The sequence below is a fragment of the Scyliorhinus torazame genome, chromosome 6 (assembly GCF_047496885.1).
Source record: "Scyliorhinus torazame isolate Kashiwa2021f chromosome 6, sScyTor2.1, whole genome shotgun sequence".
NCBI classification, from domain to species: Eukaryota; Metazoa; Chordata; class Chondrichthyes; order Carcharhiniformes; family Scyliorhinidae; genus Scyliorhinus; species Scyliorhinus torazame.
This window is the reverse complement of record NC_092712.1, coordinates 279,578,500-279,598,921: the sequence shown is the minus strand read 5'-3', so window position 1 is coordinate 279,598,921 and position 20,422 is coordinate 279,578,500. Positions and strand designations below refer to the sequence as shown.

The following is a 20,422-nucleotide window of genomic DNA, read 5'->3' as shown; positions in this document are numbered from 1 at the left end:
ATTAGCACTTGGAAAAATATGGATTAATGAATGGAATTAATAAATGGGAGCCAGCATGGATTTGTTGAAGGAAAATGGTGTTTGACTGACTTGTGTTTTTTGAAGAAGTAACAGACAAGGCAATTGATGTGGAAATTGGACTTTTAAAAGCCATTTGATAGGCGATCACATGATAGACTTGCTAGTAAAATGAAAGTTTTTGGAATTGAAGGGACAGAGGCTGGGTGGAAACAAAATTAGTTAAGAGATGGAAAGAAAGAGTGTAGTGATGAATATTTGTTTTTTTAGACTGGAGGGACCGTGGTTTTGGAACCACTGTTTTTGATAAATATTACATTTTTGGACTTGGGCATACAGGGCAGTGTTTAAAAGTTTGTAGATGATACATAATTTGGAATTGTCATAAATAACGACGAGGGTAGCGACAAGTTTCAGGAGGACATACACCGGTGAACTGGGCAAACACATGGCAGATGAAGTTTAGTGCAGAGATGTGGAAGTGATAAATGTTGGAAGGAAGAATGAGAAGAAGTGCAATATAGACTAAACTACACAATTTTAATGGGGTACAAGAACCAAGACACCTGGAGTGTACGTATCCAAGTTTTTGAAAGTGAAAAGTTTTAAAGCAAAAAGTACACCGTGCCCTTGCCCAGGCCAACACACCAGACCGTCCTATCGTTTCAGGCAATGGGACCCTGTGTGAGAACCTCTCTGGCTACATCGAGGGCATCTTGAAACTCATCGTACAAGGTACGCCCAGCTTCTGTCGCGACACGACGGACTTCTACAGAAACTCAGCACCCATGGACCAGTTGAACTAGGAACATTCCTCGTCACAATGGACGTCTCGGCACTCTATACCAGCATCCCCCATGACGACGGCATTGCTGCAACAGCCTCAGTACTCAACACCGACAACTGCCAATCTCCAGATGCAATTCTTGCAACTCATCCGCTTCATTCTGGATCACAACGTCTTCACCTTCGACAACAAGTTCTTCATCCAGACGCACGGAACAGCCATGGGGACCAAATTCGCACCGCAATACGCCAACATCTTCATGCACAAGTTTGAACAAGACCTACTCACCGCACAGGACCTTCAACCGACGTTATACACCAGATACATCGATGACATTTTTTTCCTTTGGACCCATGGCGAAGAATCACTGAAACGACTACACAATGACATCAATAAGTTCCATCCAACCATCAGACTCACCATGGACTACTCTCCAAAATCAGTTGCATTCTTGGACACACTCGTCTCCATCAAGGACGGTCACCTCAGCATTTCGCTTTACCACAAACCCATGGATAACCTCACGATGCTCCACTTCTCCAGCTTCCACCCCAAACACATTAAAGAAGCCATCCCCTATGGACAAGCTCTCCGTATACACAGGATCTGCTCAGACGAGGAGGAGCGTAACAGACATCTACAGACGTTGAAAGATGCCCTCGTACGAACGGGATATGGCGCTCGACTCATCGATCGACAGTTCCAACGCGCCACAGCAAAAAACCGCACCGACCTCCTCAGAAGACAAACATGGGACACAACCGACAGAATACCCTTCGTCGTCCAGTACTTTCCCGGAGTGGAGAAACTACGACATCTTCTTCACAGCCTTCAACACGTCATCGATGAAGATGAACATCTTGCCAAGATCATCCCCACACCCCCACTACTTGCCTTCAAACAACCGCGCAACCTCAAACAAACCATTGTTTGCAGCAAACTACCCAGCCTTCAGAACAGTGACCACGACACCACACAACCCTGCCATGGCAATCTCTGCAAGACGTGCCAGATCATCGACATGGATACCACCATTACATGTGAGAACACCACCCACCAGGTACGCGGTACATACTCGTGCGACTCGGCCAACGTTGTCTACCTCATACGCTGCAGGAAAGGATGTCCCGAAGTGTGGTACATTGACGAGACCATGCAGACGCTGCGACAACGAATGAATGGACATCGCGTGACAATCACGAGGCAGGAATGTTCCCTTCCAGTCGGGGAACACTTCAGCATTCAAGGGCATTCAGCCTCTGATCTCCGGGTAAGCGTTCTCCAAGGCGGCCTTCAGGACGCGCAACAACGCAGAATCGCCAAGCAGAAGCTTATAGCTAAGTTCCGCACACATGAGTGCGGCCTCAACCGGGACCTGGGATTCATGTCGCATTACATTCATCCCCCACCATCTGGCCTGCGAAATCCTACCAACTGTCCTGGCTTGACACAATTCACACCTCTTTAACCTGGGGTTACCCCATCTCTGGATTTGTAAAGATTTAATCACCTGCTAATGCTCGCATTCCAAGGATTGTCTGGCATCTTTGAATCTGTCTATATATATATATATATATATATATGTTTCTGGAACATACCTCTTCATTCACCTGAGGAAGGAGCAGCGCTCCGAAAGCTAGTGACATCGAAACAAACCTGTTGGACTTTAACCTGGTGTTGTAAGACTTCTTACTTTATAAATAGAGGCAGAGTACAATAAAAAATTTATAAATCAAGTGTCTGGCTTCAGCTGGAATTTTGTGTCAAATGCTGAATGTTGCATCTCAAGATGGATGTCGAGGCCTTGGAGAGAAGGAAGAGGAGGTTTGATAGAAACATTGAATCACAGAAGGAGACCATTTGGCCCGTCATATCCATTCCGGCTCTCTGGAAGAGAGTTCAACAAGTTCTACTCCCCTCTTTTTCCCCAATAGAAATTTATTACAATGTTACCAGAGATCAGGGACTCTAGTTGAGTGGAAAGACAAGAGAAGCTGTAATGATTCTCCTTAAAATATAAAAGGGAATATTCAATAGATATTCAGAACTCGGAAACATTTTGATGCAGCACACGAGGAGAAACTGTTTCTGGTGGCTGCAGAGCTGGTAACCAGGGGACATGGATTTAAGGTATTGGCAAAGGGACCAGAGAAAAGTTGAGCATTTGTTTTATACAGTGAGTTGTTATTGCGAATGCACTTCCTGAAAGGATGGTGGAAGCAGATATGAAGTGATTTTCAAAAGGAAATAGGAAATGTACTTCAGAGAGGGGTGGTTGCAGGGATAAGAGAAATGGGAATGGGACTAATTGAATAGCTTTGTAAAAATAGGATGGCCGAATGTGCTCTATGATTCTGTGATCTGCTCACCAGGTGGGAGATTTAATAATTGTTTTCCAAATGACCTGTACTTAAATAAGGAGCTATTTCCTATCAAGTGCTCCTTAACATACATCCCTTCTTAAAACCATAACGAGAGACGGCTGAGTTATAACAGTCAGACAGAATTAAATTGTAGTGCGTAAAATTTCACACTTTATATTATCTTCAGAGTTTTTTGTGCGTTTTATGTATATTTTCACATACAACAATGTGTCGATGTATATTGTTTAGTCCTGCAATATTGTCCTTCCACCTTAAATTTGAACTGCATTGAGAATCTTACTTGAAGGGAAAGGAGAACTTATAGTGGAGACCTAGGTGGTTGAGAGCAATAAATGTTCCTAAATAAGCACTTCCTACTTGTAGGTCAAATAAATTATGTGTTTACTGTGACTGCAGTGGAGTGCTGTTAGAAATAATGTCACAAGTGATGAGATGGCGCTGTGTGGCAGCACTGATTTATGTATAAGAAGGAGGCCTGGTATGTTACTTGCAATTGGCTCACAGCCAGCAATTTGCTTTTTATCAAGAGTGCATGGACATAAATCTGATACGTGATTTAATTTTGTTGATAGAATTGATGCTCCTGTGTCCTGTTTAAAATTTGCAAAATAAATGGTGTGTTTCCAACCTAATGATTTTGGTGTTATTTTGTCACGAAAGGTCAGATCCTGAAATCCAGACTTACACGATTGCTGTGATAAATGCACTCTTCCTTAAAGCACCTGATGACAAGAGACAGGTATTTATACAGACATCCTTTGATCTGATATCCACCAATTTGTCGGTTGTCAATCTCCCATGTATTTATGATCTGTGTCAAACACAGGTTTCTGTGCATGCGCCAGCCTGCCTGTGTGTCTCAAAACTGGTCCATGTCTTTTCATGATCAGCTTTTTATTCTGCTTAAAATGTATGGCATGCACTACTTTAATGATCTACTTTATTTTTTCAAAGCAAGGTCAGTCACACCATGCATACCTTGTTGGTTTTACCAGTGAATTTTCAGTTGTTTGGTTTCCCTTGTACCTTAGCCTCGTCCTTTCCTTTTGCAACTGCTGAAATTGTTGTAAAATCTTGTGTGGCCATTTTACTTGATACCTGGATTTGATTGGTGGAAAACGTTAGGAACTAGGAACTGACATGGATAGATTTTTGTCGGGCAAAAGTATGAAGGATTATGGAACCAATGCGGGACTTAAGATACCGACCAGCCATCATCCAGTGACTGGTGGAATAGCTTTGAGGTTCTGAATAGCCTACACCTGTTCCTTTTCACTTGTCTCCCACTTGGTGTTAGTGGATGTTTGTCAGTCATCCTGATTTTAATCTGTAACTTGTCCTTTTAAACTGGCTTTTAATGATCTAAACCTGTTAATGGAAAAGCTGCCCCTAGCTCTTACATGGGAGCAAGAAGAAAGACAGGGGTTGAAACGTAAGTAAGGTGAATAAAAGATAGATCAGGCGGGAAGGGGGGGTTAGACTTAAAAACTTGGACAGAAGTGGAATAGGCCATGTGAAAGAATAGTTGAAGCGAGGAATGAAAGAGCCAGCAGTATTGAGGCACTTTGATAAATCGGGAGAAAGTGTTTCCACTGGCAGGAGGACACCGATTTAAGATAATTGGCAAAATAACTAGAAGCAAGATGAGAATTTCTTTTTATGCATGAAGTTATGAAAACTGCCCAAAATGTTATGATTCAGCAGGAACATTGGAAGAGGAATGGGATAAATACTTGAATGAGACGGTTTAAAAGTCTATTTGGAATGAATGGGAAGTGGAAATAATTGGTTAGCTCTTTCAGAAAGCCAGCACAAGCCCAATAGGCCAAAATTCACCTGTACTATATGGTGCTATGAATTAAAACTTTTCAGTGTTCTGAATTCAGCCTTTAAGTGCTTCTTTTGAACTTTAAACCTAATAATTTGTGATGAGGAAAGAAACTTTAAAAAAAATAAATTTAGAGTAGCCAATTATTTTTCTTTTCCAATTAAGGGGCAATTTAGCGTGGTCAATCCACCTAACCAGCACATCTTTGGGTTGTGGGGATGAAACCCACAGAGACATGGGGCGAATGTGCAAACTCCACATGGACAGTGACCCAAGGCCGGGATTCGAACCCGGGTCCTCCGCGCCGCAGCCCCAGTGATAACCACTGTGCCACATTCCGCCCTTCGGGAAAGAAACTTCTGATATTTGATAATTAGATTTATTGCACTAATGGTTTTTGATGCACCAGCGAATTGCAGGAGCTGAAAGCTTACAAAACTGGTTGACCCTGGGGAGATGACCATTTCCTGATCCTCTGCTGGCAGCTTCAACGTTCATGAATCACTTTTGGCTAACCTTTAGAGGACTGAACTATCAGTTAAGTTTATAGGGGGAGTGAGAAGATTGATTTTTTTTTTTTCCCCTTGCGTTTAATTTTTGTACCGTATTTTGAACTTGGTAATAAAAAGTTAATCTGCGATAAATAATGCAGCTATCCAGTTCTGTATTTTTTGATGTTTGTTCAATAAACATATTGGAAAGAACAGAATTTGGAGATAATGACTAATTGGGTGAGAGCTTCAGTGGGTGTTTGCGGGGGGGGGAAAGAAACGGGACACTTCTAAGAAAACGATATATTGTTGCTGCTCAACTGAGGTGAGTGAAGTCGCTGAACATTTTAATGAAGGACAAATGGAATTGATTTTTGTGGCGAGCTTGCTGAGCTGTCATACAGGGTTAAATGGGCTTGATTATATTGTCCATTGCTGATGTTATTTTAATAAGAAAAACTATGAAACATGTTCCAGATTTCTGTTAATTCGTGACGCATAAAATATGATTAAAGTGCTTTTATTTAGTCTGTGAGAGTTGCTCAGCTTTTTATTAACCTGTTAATGTGCAAGTTGGTGCATTGTTCAGCAATATTCACGTAACACTAGCTGAACTCTTTTTACCCTGTTCTGCTTTACTAACCAGATTTATAAACCTCCATTGTGCTTTAAGCCTTACATATGGAACTTTGTTCAGCGCCTTCTGGAAATCTAATGTGCTGTGTAATCTTCATCAACTAAGTGATTTGATACCTCCAAATATTCCCGTAGATTTGACCGAATGTTTTCTAAATCCACATATGACTACTCTTTAACCTAGCACCGTATTTGATGATTGATAATCTCGTGACAAATACTTCAGAATATTTTCAAACTCTCCTTTTCTTTTAACTTCTGTTTGTTCCCGTTGTGAGATTTGGCCTTGAATATACCCCAGGATCATGAGATGATTGTCCTTGATGGCTGCAAAAGATCTATCCAAAATAATTTGGACAGGCTGAAGTGCATGCACTTCAGCTGTTTCAATTGTAACTGTCGTCAACAGGTCACAAATCTCTTTGACACTATCGGGTGATTTTGAAATGTCGCACACCACAGGTGCAAACTCTGTCCAAAAGTTGGCATGACTCCCTGTTAATTTGGTAATCCGTCTTGGTTTATAAAGATAGAATAGTGGAATGGGCAGATTGATGGCAGACTGTAGTTTTCCTGGGCATAGGGCATGGATAAAAAGACAACTCATGTGTCACGCTAAGGCAGCTATCAGTGTAGGCATGATTGTCAGTGTACTGGAGCACTTGGATAATATCATCTTAGGTCTGCTGTAGGCAAAATTCAATGTATGGGCCCATTTTAAGCTGTTGGCCGCAGCTCCGCGTACGATATTCTGGTAGTGTGAGTTAATATAGATGGCCTAGACATATTCTTTGGGGAGGGAGAGGGGCTTTTGTTGGTGGGGGTTTTGGGAGAGTCTTTCACTCATTTCCTGTTTAGAAACTTATAACATCATCTTGGACAAGAATATGAGCATTTCTTTAAAAGATTGCTTTAATTTGAAGATTTGGCACATTTGTTTTAGAGGGAGTAGGTATTAACGTGTAGCCCCACTAGCAGATACCCGATGTTGATGCTGCTGTTTCGAAGCAGTATCAACACTTACAATTCATGGGATTGTTTTATGGAATGTTTGTGAGTGCAGGTCTTTATGGTAATGCTTAATGATACATGGCTAAAGGTGACATTATTCTGTTCAACGAAACATCTTAACACACAGTGATGCTGCTAATGAATTGAATGTAGCTGAACAATTCCACCATTTCAACGTTGATTTTGCTTGCCCAGTCAACTGCTGAATAATGCAAAATATGTGCACCTTCTTTATCATAATATTCCCGTCAAATTTTAAAACATGTTCACCGGATGCGTATTTTAAGGTATTATCCTTTGGTTTGACTGTTAGTCCCTTAAGGAGCACCTTCCTTTCCTTATTTCTAAGGTAGCCTGTAGAGACTGAGCCTGGGAATATCCTCTTGCCTTTGCCTCTTTGTTTTGTTTATGAGCATGTGCATTGTAGCCATTGGCACCCAAAAGGAGAGTTATTATCACCAGCACTCCCTCCCCACCATTCTCCCCTTCACTCCCCCCCCCAGTCCCACGGTCAAAGTGTCTCATCTTTTCATATGCGTTAGCCATCCTGGGTGTGGGTGGTATTGGCAAGGTCGTTATTTATTGCAGATGCTTAGTCACCCAGGTAGTGTCAGATTGGAATCACATGGAGATCAGCCCAGTTTCCCTTTGCCTGAAGGGTATTCCTGAAACAGTTGGCTTGTGAAAATAATCAGAACAGCGCTTATGGTCTTTTTTTCTCTGATGCCAGCCCATAAATTATCAGGTCTTAGTGACTTCTGTTTTGCAACTTCCATGGTGGGCTTTGAACTCATTGGTTTTCTAGTTCTACCAGGGCATGTTTCCATATATTTTGTGCCGTAGGAAGTAAATTCTTCTCCCCACCCGCAGTACAATTTGCTGGACAATGTTATTTTGGGTTGTCTAGCTATCAAGAAAAGTTCACTTGTGTTTTGGCTGCCCTTTGCTTTTGGAATTCTTTACAGATGTCACAGCCCGATCTCAAGAACAGATATGCTGGTTAAAGTAGTCATTAGGTTAAAAATCTTTCTGGTGTTCGATAATAAAAGTAATGGTCATCTAGTTATGAAAATAAATAGTGATACCAAATGTTTTTTTAATTGTGGGGCAAGAAAGCTGTTGAGAAATTAATTAAACATCTTGGTCATCTACAATAATGTTCCTGAGAGAAAAGAGGATACTGTTCATCTCAAAGTCAGGGCAAGGGTTGTGGGTGAGGTAAAATCCAGAGATTGTTACCTATTGAGGTTCAGCTTTTTAATTTAGTCCCTGACTGTTCATAATTCCTGAGCAGAACCTCACAGTGCCAGGGGCCCGGGTTCAATTCCGGCCTTGGGTGACTGTGTGGAGTTTGCACTTTTTCCCCATGTTTTTGTGGGTTTTCTCTGGGTGCTCCGGTTTTCTCCCGCAGTCCAAGATATGCAGGTTAGGTGGATTGGCCTGGCTAAATTGCCCCATGGTGTCCAAAGTTGTGCAGGTTATGTGGGGTCATGGGATTACAGGGATAGGACGGGGAGTGGGCCTAGGTAGGAGGGTTGGTGCAGACTCGATGGCCCACATGGCCTCCGCCTGCACTGTAGGAATTCTATGTTTCTAAAACAGTGGGATTACTTCAGAACTTGAAAATAATTGAGGGATTGGTTGGGAGTAGTGAATATTTTAGATGGTAAACTTGAACTGTCTGCACCAAGTATAATCACAGCCCTAAACTTGAACTGTCTGCACCAAGTATAATCACAGCCTCTGAATACTACGGATGTGCTTTCAGGTAGAAACTAGAATGCATGTAAGACAATTGAAGAAAACTAAACCAAATATGCCAAAATATTTCTTAAACTTGATTTGGTTATTTTATTTTAAAGTTTGAAACTTTATTTACTGAATAAATGTTTATTCTGTACTGATTCATAGTTACCAATTTTCGGTCTTGAAGCTTTCAACGGGATACAACACACTTAATACACGCTCACTGGAGCAAAAACCTGGGAAACCAGTCCCAGTCTGCACTCCTAACATTGTTTATTCCTGTAGTGTGGTTAACTATTGTTCATGCAACTTTGGTTTTGCAGGTACATTCAGAAGTAAATACTTTTTTATTTTTATAGTAATTATTGGATGTTAAATTACATTCCGTTTTTAACCATGGATATTTTTTTTGATTGCACAGGAAATAGCGAACATCTTGGCCCAGAAACAGCTGCGTTCCATTATTCTGAGTGTAAGTCTGAGGATGGTTACTTGGAAAAAGTCATTGTCCCTGAACAATTAGCGCATATTTTATTAGAAAACAGCAACTTGCATCTATATAGCTCCTTTAACACTGTGGGATGTCCAAAGATGCTTTCCGCAATCAGACAAAAATTGAAAGTGATTTGAAGAAGAAAATCAACCAGGAAAGTTTTACGTAGCATCTTCAAGAAACCGAGAGAGGGGCTGATGGTTTTATGTGGGGGTGGGGGAATTCCAGAGCTTCGGGTTGAGCAAAGGTGGAGGATGCAGAAGAAGTTAGAGTTGGAGAAATCTGGGCAAGGACTTGGACACCAAGCTGAACTGAAAGTTTTAGCTTTTGGAGCAATAATGAGGTCTCCTTTATGGCCTTAACCAAGCTTTTGTGCTTTTTTTCTGAGTGGCCCTGTGCAGTTCTTTAAATACTGATGGTTAAACCACTCGACGCCTGGTATTGATGGATGGGAAGTGCATGGTGCACGCTCTGCAATTGATAAATTTGTGTTGACCTTGTGAACAAATGAAACGACCAAAAGGACCAGTTGGTCCATCAGGCCTGTTCCACATTCATGATGCCCGGAACATCGAACTAGACACATCTCCTCCCCCCAGGGACAAAAAGGGAGAAAACATCTGCAAAATTTCCATCCAACCCCCTGAAATAATCAAAACCAGTCCATGAGGCTGCACTGACCATGCTTATGTTAACTGTCAAATCTTTTGCATATGTTATTGGACCATAAAAGGTTCCCACCTGATTATAGGCACTGCCTATGTTTCTCATGTGGAAGCCCCAGCAAGGTTGGGGCAGCCAATGCATTGCTACCATTTTTTGAGTGCTGCCGTTCCATTTCTGTCTGATGGAATATAAGAGGTTTTGAGACCAGACAATAAATTTCAGACCTGGGGACACTTGATATAGCGGCATTAGGACCATATATTAAGCAACAAAGGTTAAACAGCCCGTTGCTAATACTTTCCTGCATTACCATTTGGAAAACTCAATATTTGATATCCTCATTTAGTTATACATCCAAAGTCCTTGATCTATGCACTTCAAAGCACATCCTTTGATCACAATTGGGAATGTAGTCTGGATATCTGTCCCTACTTCCCTTTGGTATTCACACTATCAAATCACACCATCAATTCCTGTCAAAGTGTGACCCAGAATTAACTTAACTCACACAGGCAACAGCTCAAGTCACACATCTAAAATTAATCCTTCATCTACCAGGAACTCATACAAAATACACAAAAAGAATTCATGGCACCAAGTATAAAAAATGTAAAAAATATACACATTTCCTGCAAGAGGCACTTAAAGTTTATCTCAATAAGAATTTAAAACTGCAGTCAGATTCATGTTGACAGCTTAACTCGATACAAATTTTGTGAAGGTTTAGCCAGACGTCTTCAGAAAACATATGGGAGGAATGAAGCCAGGTTTAAGGAAAAGGATAGGGTGAGTTTAAAAAAAAAACTTTAAAAAAATCTTTGGGTGGCACAGTGGTTAGTGCGGCTGCATCACAGGATCAGGGATTTGGGTTCAATTCGGCCTTGGGTGAGTGTCTATGAGGAGTTTGTATGTTCTCCTCGTGCCTGCATGGGTTTCCTCCGGATGCTCCGTTTTTTTTCCCACAGTCCAAAGATGTGCAGGTTCGGTTGGACCGAGTTGAGGAGGAACTTCTTCACCCAAAGTGTTGTAAATCTGTGGAATTCCCTGCCCATTGAAGCAGTTGAGACTACGTCATTGAATGTTTTTAAGGCAAAGATAGATTTGTGAACAGTAAAGGGTTATGGTGAGCGGGTGAGTAAGTGGAGCTGAGACCACAAAACGATCCGCCATGATCTTATTGAATGACAGAGCAGGCTCAAGGGCCAGGTGGCCTACTCCTGCCCCTGGTTCTTATGTTCTTATGGTATCAGTTTGAAATTAGACCAGACTGGTAGCAGTAAAGAGATGTTGATACACTATGAAAGGATTCTCATTTATCTCACGGAACTTTGCACTTGACAGATGAAAGCACTGCTTCACAAAGGATTTGGAAAGTGAGTTAATTTTGAAAGCAAGTGAACAATAAAAAGACATCAGTCTTTCTTACATTGAGGGGCTGGTACTTTCCATGTATAGTCTGTGACCCACGGTGATCATCTCTAATAATAATGGATGTTTATTTGGTCCTTTTGAAGAAACGAAAATAGCAAATTGTTTTTCAATTTTCAGCTCCTTAAGCTACCTCCAATAACCACACCATCACTTTTACTCAGAATAGCAACCTATACAGAGTCTTGTGGACCAATACAGGATGGATCTTGGGCAATATGTCATAAAGCCCATTAAGAGATAGTGAAGTACAATCCCAAACTTTTTACCAGACTATTCTCTGAACAATTCAAAAAAATTAGAGTTAAAATCAAATCAACTTCAAGTCCCTTCCTGTCTCTGTAACCTTCAACCTGGCAATCTCGTCACTCCTCCAAATCTGGCCTCTTGTATTTTACTCACTCCATCATTGATGACTCCTGTTTGTCCTCAGCTGCTCAGGCCCTAGCTTTGGAATTATCTCCCCAAACCTCTCTGCATCATCACCTGTCTTTCTTTAAGATACTCCTAAAACACCTGGGACATTTTCCCATGTTAAAGGTGCTGTATAAATGTAAGTTGTTCTAAAATCCAGAAATACCATAGAAATGCTCTGACTGAGGCTAGCCTGTCCTGGCCATTCTCCCAAAACCAAAGTACTGTGGATGCTGGAAATTTGAACTAAAACAGAAAATGCTGGAAATGCTCAGTTGGTCAGGCAGCAACCAGGGAAAGGGAAAATCAGTTAGCATTTCTGGTCGATGATCTTTCTCATTTGAGTTACATTTCAAATTGGCACCGGTGAAACAGAAGATCTTTGCTCAGTCTGCCTTAATGCTGCATGTGTTGTGATCCCATTCAAATTACAACCCCTTTGATCAGAGAATGCATTAATCTTTTTATCCTGCTTATCCTGTGAGGTAGCCTGATAATGCAGTGTTGGAGAGTGTAAATGAAGCATGCTGTAACAGGGCATCTAAAATATTTTTGCCCTCAAAGTTGCTGAAAGTGCAATTTCATAGCATTAGCACTGTGATGGAAGCAAGACATCAAGACCTGAATGAAGGGGCTGGTTTAGCACAGTGGGCTAAATAGCTGGCTTATAAAGCAGACCAAAGCTAGCAGCACGGGTTCAATTCCCGTACCAGCCTCCCCGAACAGGTCCCGGAATGTGGCGACTAGGGGCTTTTCACAGTAACTTCATTTGAAGCCTACTTGTGACAATAAGCGATTTTCATTTCATTTCAACCAGGCAGTCAACAGTTAACCAAAGAGATTTATGGCATGGGAAATAAACAGCGAATGGACTGAGATGGAGGGTGAATTAAAGCTGTGACTTCAATGTCAAATCAAGTACAGAAAGACTGTTGTAGGGGTAAGATTTGGTTAAGGGAGAGAGAAATAAGAAAGAAAATTTGACACTTTTAAAATCCCTGAAAAACTCAAAGTCTGAGGAATGAGACTCCACATTTGAAATAGTTAATTTTCAGTGCCAGTGAAACTTTGGGCAACAGCTAACACAGAGACTGAGCTCCAGGTCTTTGCCAACTCCTCCTCCAACCCAGTTGAGGAAATTGGTTTTGCACCAACGAGAACAAAGGCCCTGTTCCAACCAGCTCCCACAGCACAACACCTGCCTCTGTGTAATATGGGTTTTTCCAACTTGTAATTACTCATCTTAGATGTTTACGGCAGGTTTACTTCGTATCTGCTGGGTAAATTCAGGAATTGATGATATTCATTGTACGTCTATGGTTTGCCGCATGGCAAAATATTGGATGGGATTCTCTGCACTTCCAGGAGCTAGGCTGACGGCGGCGGGGTTGGCGCTGCGCCAATCGGCGCCGAAGGGCTGCCGTGGGCCAGTGCGAGTTGGCGCATGCGCAGAACCACCAGCGTGTTCTGGCGCATGCGCAGAAACGCCGCCGTGTTTCCTGCGCAGACGCGGGCCATGGCGGAGTCTTACAGAGGCCGGCACGGAGGGAAAGAGTGTCGCCATGGCACAGGCCCACCCGCAGATCGGTGGGCCCCAATCGCGGGGGATTGGAGAATCCCGCCCATTATTTTTTGTGGAGCTAATGACGTTGCAGCACATCTTGGACAACAACTTTTGGATATTAACACTTAACCATGCACCCATCAGGACAGCACGGTGGCGCAAGTGGTTAGCACTGCTGCCTCACGGCGCCGAGGTCCCAGGTTCGATCCCGGCTTTGGGTCATTGTCCCTGTTGAGTTTGCACATTCTCCCCGTGTTTGCGTGGGTTTCGCCCCCACAACCCAAAGATGTGCAGGGTAGGTGGATTGACCACACTAAATTGCCCCTTAATTGGAAAAAAAATAATTGGATACACTAAATTTTGTAAAAGAAACACATACATCTATCCCTCACCTGACATTTTATACCATTTACCCATAAATAACAACAAGTGCCATTAGCCTCAACGCATTATTTTGATTACAGAATCTTGCCGGTAAAAAACATTTTCACCCAGTTGATCAACTCATCTTGGGTTTAACCACCAATCTTTTTGTTAAAAGTGATCTTTAAGTAAATAGAATGTTGAACACTCGCGAAGAAACATAAACTAGAAAATTAAAATTAGGATAATTATGATCTTTCAAAGTCTCTTGCTTTCACAGAAAGTTTAATCCTAAATTGTCCAATTTAACACACCATTTTCTCTGCAGCCTCTGGAGTCCAAAGTCTCAAAACACTTGTACTTGGTCTTGCATCATCTGGTTTCCATCAGTTGATGAATTTGCGTGCTCCCTTTCCTCTTTGAGCATTTCAAAAGCAGGGAGTATTGTATTCTCCTATTCTAACAGCACTGACTAGTGCCCTGGAATAATTCCACAGTCTCACTCTGAGTCTAGGCAGTCAGTTTTGTATTAAAGTACCTGCATTTATGAAGTGCTTTCATGATTTCAGGCTGTCTTAAAGGACTTTACAGTTCATGGAGTACAACACTGTCAAGGCACCAGATTTGAGTTGGGATTGTGATGATTTAGAGGGAGCAGCAGTTTGCTTTAGTGCCCTGGGACCAGGGTAGGAAATTAAGATACCCAGGGATTCTGCTCCTGACTACCATTATTCAATAGTCTCTGCTGGAAAGCTATTGTGTGTCCATGTTGGGCTGGGTGATGATGCTCCCTACATTTGAACAGTCTGCAAACACTCACTGTCTAGGCTAGCATATGAAGAACGCCCACTTGGTTGAAATACCAAAAGGCAGATGGAGCCTATTGCACCAGAATCAGTGAATCAGTGCACCCAAGAGAAAAGGGAAACGATGTGTATTGAGAAGAAATGGATATTTAAAGAAAACATAAAACTACAAACACAATATAATTTGTCCCTTGCATTAACTGAGGTGCTGTTTTATTTGCCCATATGCAATGCTCATCAGTGGTAGTGTAGAAGAAGATAGATTATGAATGAACTGCTGTTTTTTTTAATGGAAATTCTTCCTGTGTAACAGCATGTTATTCGTGGAAACCGAACCATTCTGACTGAAATGGCCCACCAGCTTTATGTCCTCCAAGTACTGACGTTTAATCTTCTAGAGGACCGGATGATGACTAAAATGGATCCACAGGATCAAGTGAGTATTTATTTTCTAGGTTTACACTAATAGGAGAGATCTGCAAGGTGATTACAAGACTCCAATGCTTTTCCTTCGAGTGCCAACCAGAGCTGTGCTTGGAAGCTGCAACATTGCACCAGCTGTTGTGTGCTGCTCAAAGTCCTGTACTACTAACTGCAGCAAATGGTTTTGAATTTGGCTTGCTCCTGCAGCCTACAAATACAGAGATTTAAAAATACTCATTCTCGGGACATGTGTGTCGTTGGCAAGTGCAGTGTTTATTACCCATCCCTAGTTGTCCTGAGAAAGGGGTGGGGTGGTGAGCTGCCTTCTTTAACCTCTGTGTGAAACCATGATGGTGATGGTCTTAGTTAGGCCAGACTGGGTAAGAACAACAGATTTCCTTTCCTAGTAATTTGTGAGCCAGTTGAGTTTTTACAACAATCCAGCAGCTTCACTTTTACTAATGCCATCTTCTGCTTATTTCCAGATTTTACTTTTAATTCAAACTACCCTGGGTTATTAGTCTGGTCCTCTGAATTAACATAACACAATCTTTCTGTATCCATTCTGCCCTGTTGTATTTTTTTCTGAGGTTTGTGTAGTACACAAGCCACCTCCTGCCATACTTCCTCCAATCCTATGAGTACATCATTCCAATCCTTTCTCTCTCATGCACTTAATTTCCCCTTCAGGCATTTATACTATGAGGAGGCAAGGATGGAATTATTTCACTTGCCAGCTCACAATTTTATAAGCACAAAATTTATATTATTTCTCTCATAAAGAAGACAGCCAAGATTTCATGCAGCTATCAGAATTGTTTTCAAATACACTTCAGTTTGTTGGTCTGAATAAAGACTTGCAGTGATGTAAGGTTCACTGAATAATAAGTGAGTTTGTTTTGACCCAGAAACATGGGAACAATCGATCCCTTGCTACGTTTTGGCTCTTTTGCTGAGAAGCCAACATGAGTTCACCAGCAAAGAGGTATCTGAGTACCTTGTGTCAGGATCCCAGACAAGAACCCAACTTTTTTCAAATTGTTGAATTGTGAAGAAATGATACTGCACTACAGGAGTGATATCACTGACCCATAGGTACCTTGTATGTTAAAACAAACTTTAAACACAGAATTAACCACATTAGCAACAAAGAAATAGCTTTACAGTTAACAGTTACAGCAGTTTTTAAGTAAAAGAAGAAACTTTAACTTACTTCCTAACCTGCCACTATATTCCAGTTAAGCAAACCAATATTGTTCAAATACCACTCATGAATAGAGTTAGCAACCACGTATTTTACTTGCTTTTCTCTCTGCAGGATCTTTGGGGCCAGAATCTTTCGGGACCAAAACTGAAATACCTCTGGTCAGATTAAAATCCTGGGAAGAACTAACTTTCTCAGGCAGACCTGCCTCCTCCCCTTAATTACATAATCTGTACCCAAAGCATAAGGCATTCTTCTGTCTCCTCCTACAAGATGTCCCATGACCTGTTTAACTAGGACCAAACATAATGCCCTCATAAATTATCTACACCACAGTTGTCCTTTAAACATATACAATATTCCATGAGCTAGCTAGCTGTAAACAAGTAAATAGTTCTCAAATCTATTAGCAGAACACTTCACCTGCAAAATCAATGATTACCTCACTTTTACTACCCCTTAATCACAGTTTTAGCAGACATTCTGCCATTATACATCTTAACCCAGGTTTTAATGATATTACTGCCAAAAGAAAGGATTTCTTACGTTCATCACACTCAGTTGTTTGATGATAATGAAATATACACTCATCTGGTGTCAGAGGACAGAGTTACGCGGGAAGGTTGGGAAAACCTGGGCTCTTCAGCTTTGACAGGAGGTGAGGAAGAAGAGATCTTCTATATCAGTGATGGACAACCTAGGCTCTGGGCCGCAAGATTGAAATCGGACTTGTTTGTTAACCGTGACTCCTTAAATAAGATTAAATACATTTAATACAGGCCAAATATTCCATAACGAGTTACTGAAGATGTGTAATTATTTATATATTAGTTGAACTATCTTCAACTTCAAATGGTAAAATCAAAATAAATATTCATACTTTGGATGCAGAGGAAGCACATGGCTCTCACAGTCAATGTTGTGAGCGATCAGCATGCACCTCACTTCACTTACCCTTGCTTCCTGTGAGTATCCCTTCAGTGATACTGCTCGGAAAAAAAACGCATGGCTGGAAATCAGTGGAATGTGGCATCCCTACACTTGGGCAATGGTTAACAAAGTGTTTTGTGGCTACACCGAAGAACTCTGATGGACCACATGTGACTCCCGGGCCACAGGTTGCTCACCGTTGTTGTATATCATGGGTACTATATTGGATGGATAAGATTGTAAAGCATTGGTCCAAATTGAAACCTGACAGCAGGCCAAAGAGACATACAAACTACAAACTTCATGCAAAGAGCGATGAATATCCAGAATAAGCTTTTGAATGAAACCAATCAGATGCTGTGAGGGATAAACTTAAGACCTAAAGGCCCCTCACACTTGTGCTTGCATTTGTGACTAATTAGGGCAATTCTTTTTTGACCAGTTCCAAAAGCCTTGTGTTGTCAGTGCCTCTAAATCCCCTGCACATTCTGCACTGTAAGGAGTGATGATGAAGTTGTGATCTAATTCAGCACTCACAATGATGAACATTGTGGGAATGTCTTTGGTGAGTGTTGCATGCTAACTAACACCCTCCTTTAATAGCTGCCTCCTGTTGATCAATACTTGAAATAACCTAAAATGACAATCATGTATTACGGTGGGTTTGCTGGATCTGCATGAGGCTAGAGTTGTACGTGTTTCATCTCATTTGGCAACATTTATTTAATGATGCAGTGCTCGATTGGTAGGATAAGTTGGAACATTTCTTTTATTTTATAAATGTTTTTTTATTGGGTTTTTGAACAAAGTATATTTACCGTTATGTACACAGAATAAAATATATATATAGAAGAGAAGGGAACACGCACAAAAAACAAAACAAACAAAAAAATTAGAAAAAAATAACTGGCAGGGTATTGTGCGCTAGCTCAACAACAGCGTCTCTGTACAATTGGCAATATTATTTTTAACACAGAAGTAGGCATCTGTTTTTGGGGGGGGGGGGTGAAATTGGGGAGGTACATATACATTTGGGTGCCGGAGAAACAATTACAGAGGGCAATACACAAATGGATCTGGTGTAGGTGTGTCGCTTGCTTCTCCCGGACAGTTTTCGCTGCCGTTGTCGTCTCGCGTTCACCTCCGCTTCAGCCGTTCGTCCCGTCTTTCACCCATATTTTCCTTGTTCTCTGCTCCTGTAGATGCCAAGTTTATTATCGTTTCCCGTGCACTCCTTCCGGCTGTCATTCCCTTGCCTTCCCCCCCCCCCACCTCTCTGGTTCCCCTCTATTGTTCCCTGTCTCCTCCCTCTCTCCCCCCCCCCCCCCCCCCCCCCACCCCCGCCCCCCATTCCCCCCGTCCCCTTCTCCTGTGGATCGCCTTTTCTTTTCTCTTAGGTTTAGCTGATAACCCCCACCCCGGTCTATCCCTCCCTCCCCCGCCTCGGCTACTTTCCCCTGATTCTTGGCTACCTGGTTAATCTTCTGCTTGTTCGTTGGCCACAAACAGGTCCCGGAACAATTGGATGAATGGCTCCCACGTTCTGTGGAAGCCGTCGCCTGACCCTCGGATAGCTAATTTGATTTTCTCCATTTGGAGAGATTCCGAGAGGTCGGACAGCCAGTCTGCAGCTTTGGGTGGTGCTGCTGACCGGCAAGCGAACAGGATTCTATGGCGGGCGATCAGGGAGGCAAAGGCAAGGGCGTCCACCCTCATCCCCAGGAATAGATCTGGCTGGTCTGATACCCCGAAGACCGCCACTTTCGGGCATGGCTCCACCCTCATCCCCACCACTTTGGACATTGCCTCGAAGAAGGCTGTCCACTACCCTGCAAGTCTGGGGCAAGACCAGAACATGTGGGCGTGGTTGGCCGGGCCTCCTTGGCACCGTTCATATCTATCTATGCGGGAAGAACCTACTCATACAAATTCTTGGTAAGTGGGCTCTATATGCCACTTTTAGTTGCGTCAGGCTGAGCCTTGCGCACGTGGAGGTGGAGTTGATCCTATGCAGTGCTTCGCTCCAGAGTCCCCACCCTATTTCAATCCCCAGGTTTTCCTCCATTTCTTTCTTGTTGCGTCCAGTACGGTGTCGGCCCTTGCTACCAGTCGGTCATACATGTCGCTACAGTTCCCTTTATCTAGGATGCTTGCGTCCAGTAACTCCTCCAGTAATGTCTGTCGTGGCGGTTGTGGGTACTTCCTTGTCTCCTTTCGTAGGAAGTTTTTGAGTTGCAGGTACCTCAGCTCGTTCCCCCTTGCTAGCTAGAATTTCTCTGTCAGTTCGTCCAATGTTGCGATCCTGTCGTCCGTATATAAGTCCCTGACTGTCAGTGTCCCCTCGTCCTGTCCCCACTTTTTAAAGGTGGCGTCAGTCAGCGCTGGTGTGAACCTATGGTTGTTGCAGATGGGAGCTTTGTCCGACATTTTGGTCAGGCCAAATTGCTGCTGTAGTTGGTTCCAGGACTGGAGGGTAAGTTGGTACATTTCTAAAATATGGGCTTGATCCCATTGCAGATTGATGGAATAGTAGTCTCCTCCTTTGCTGAACTGTCTCCAATGTAAGGAATTTGGCAACCTCAGTTCAGTGTTGCCCTGTCGCACTGATTTGGCACATTTCAACATCAAACTAGCATGCTGCAGTTGGCCTGTAGAGAACAAGACACGAGAGTCAGCTTTAAGCACATCACATCCCTAAGGTAGAATTATCACACGTTTGGCACTGAAGTCACCTAGCTTGATGAGCTCAACAGGTTAACCTGTTTAAATAATTGCGTCAGATTGGTATCCGGGCTTGGCAATGTTGATGCAAAACAGCTTTTGCTAAACCTTTTTTTAGCCTTGTTGACTCTCTGTAACTTAATGATGGCCAATTCTGCAGCGCTCTGAGAAGAGTACTGAAGGTCATGGTGAACCTGTAGGAGTTATGTTGCAGACTGATTGCACAGGTAATCTTGAGCCATTAGATTTGTTCAGTTCTATTTAATTGATGGTCTGCTTCTTGCTTCCTTTTACAGTCCCAAAGAGATATCATTTTTGAGCTGCGCAGGATTGCGTTTGATGCTGACTTGGAACCTAGTAACAGTGGCAGTATTGAGAAGCGGAAGTCCATGTACACAAGAGATTATAAAAAGCTGGGCTTCATTGTAAGTATGCCCATCCACTGAGAAAACACTCAAAATGGGGGAAAGCATTGGGTTACTTTAAGAGGCTGGGATTTTTGAGTCATT

General features: G+C 42.4%; 1 protein-coding gene across 3 annotated transcripts in view; it reads left to right on the top strand.

Annotated features, from left to right (window-relative positions):
- The window catches only part of elmo1 (engulfment and cell motility 1 (ced-12 homolog, C. elegans)), a 370,865-nt gene that overhangs the window by 158,805 nt on the left and 191,638 nt on the right, over positions 1–20,422 (top strand). For all 3 annotated transcript variants that reach the window (XM_072509748.1, XM_072509746.1, XM_072509747.1), the window contains 4 exons: positions 3,850–3,928; positions 9,323–9,373; positions 14,949–15,071; positions 20,210–20,338. In XM_072509748.1, the coding sequence (XP_072365849.1) occupies positions 3,850–3,928; positions 9,323–9,373; positions 14,949–15,071; positions 20,210–20,338 (382 nt within the window). The remainder of the gene's footprint in view (positions 1–3,849; positions 3,929–9,322; positions 9,374–14,948; positions 15,072–20,209; positions 20,339–20,422) is intronic.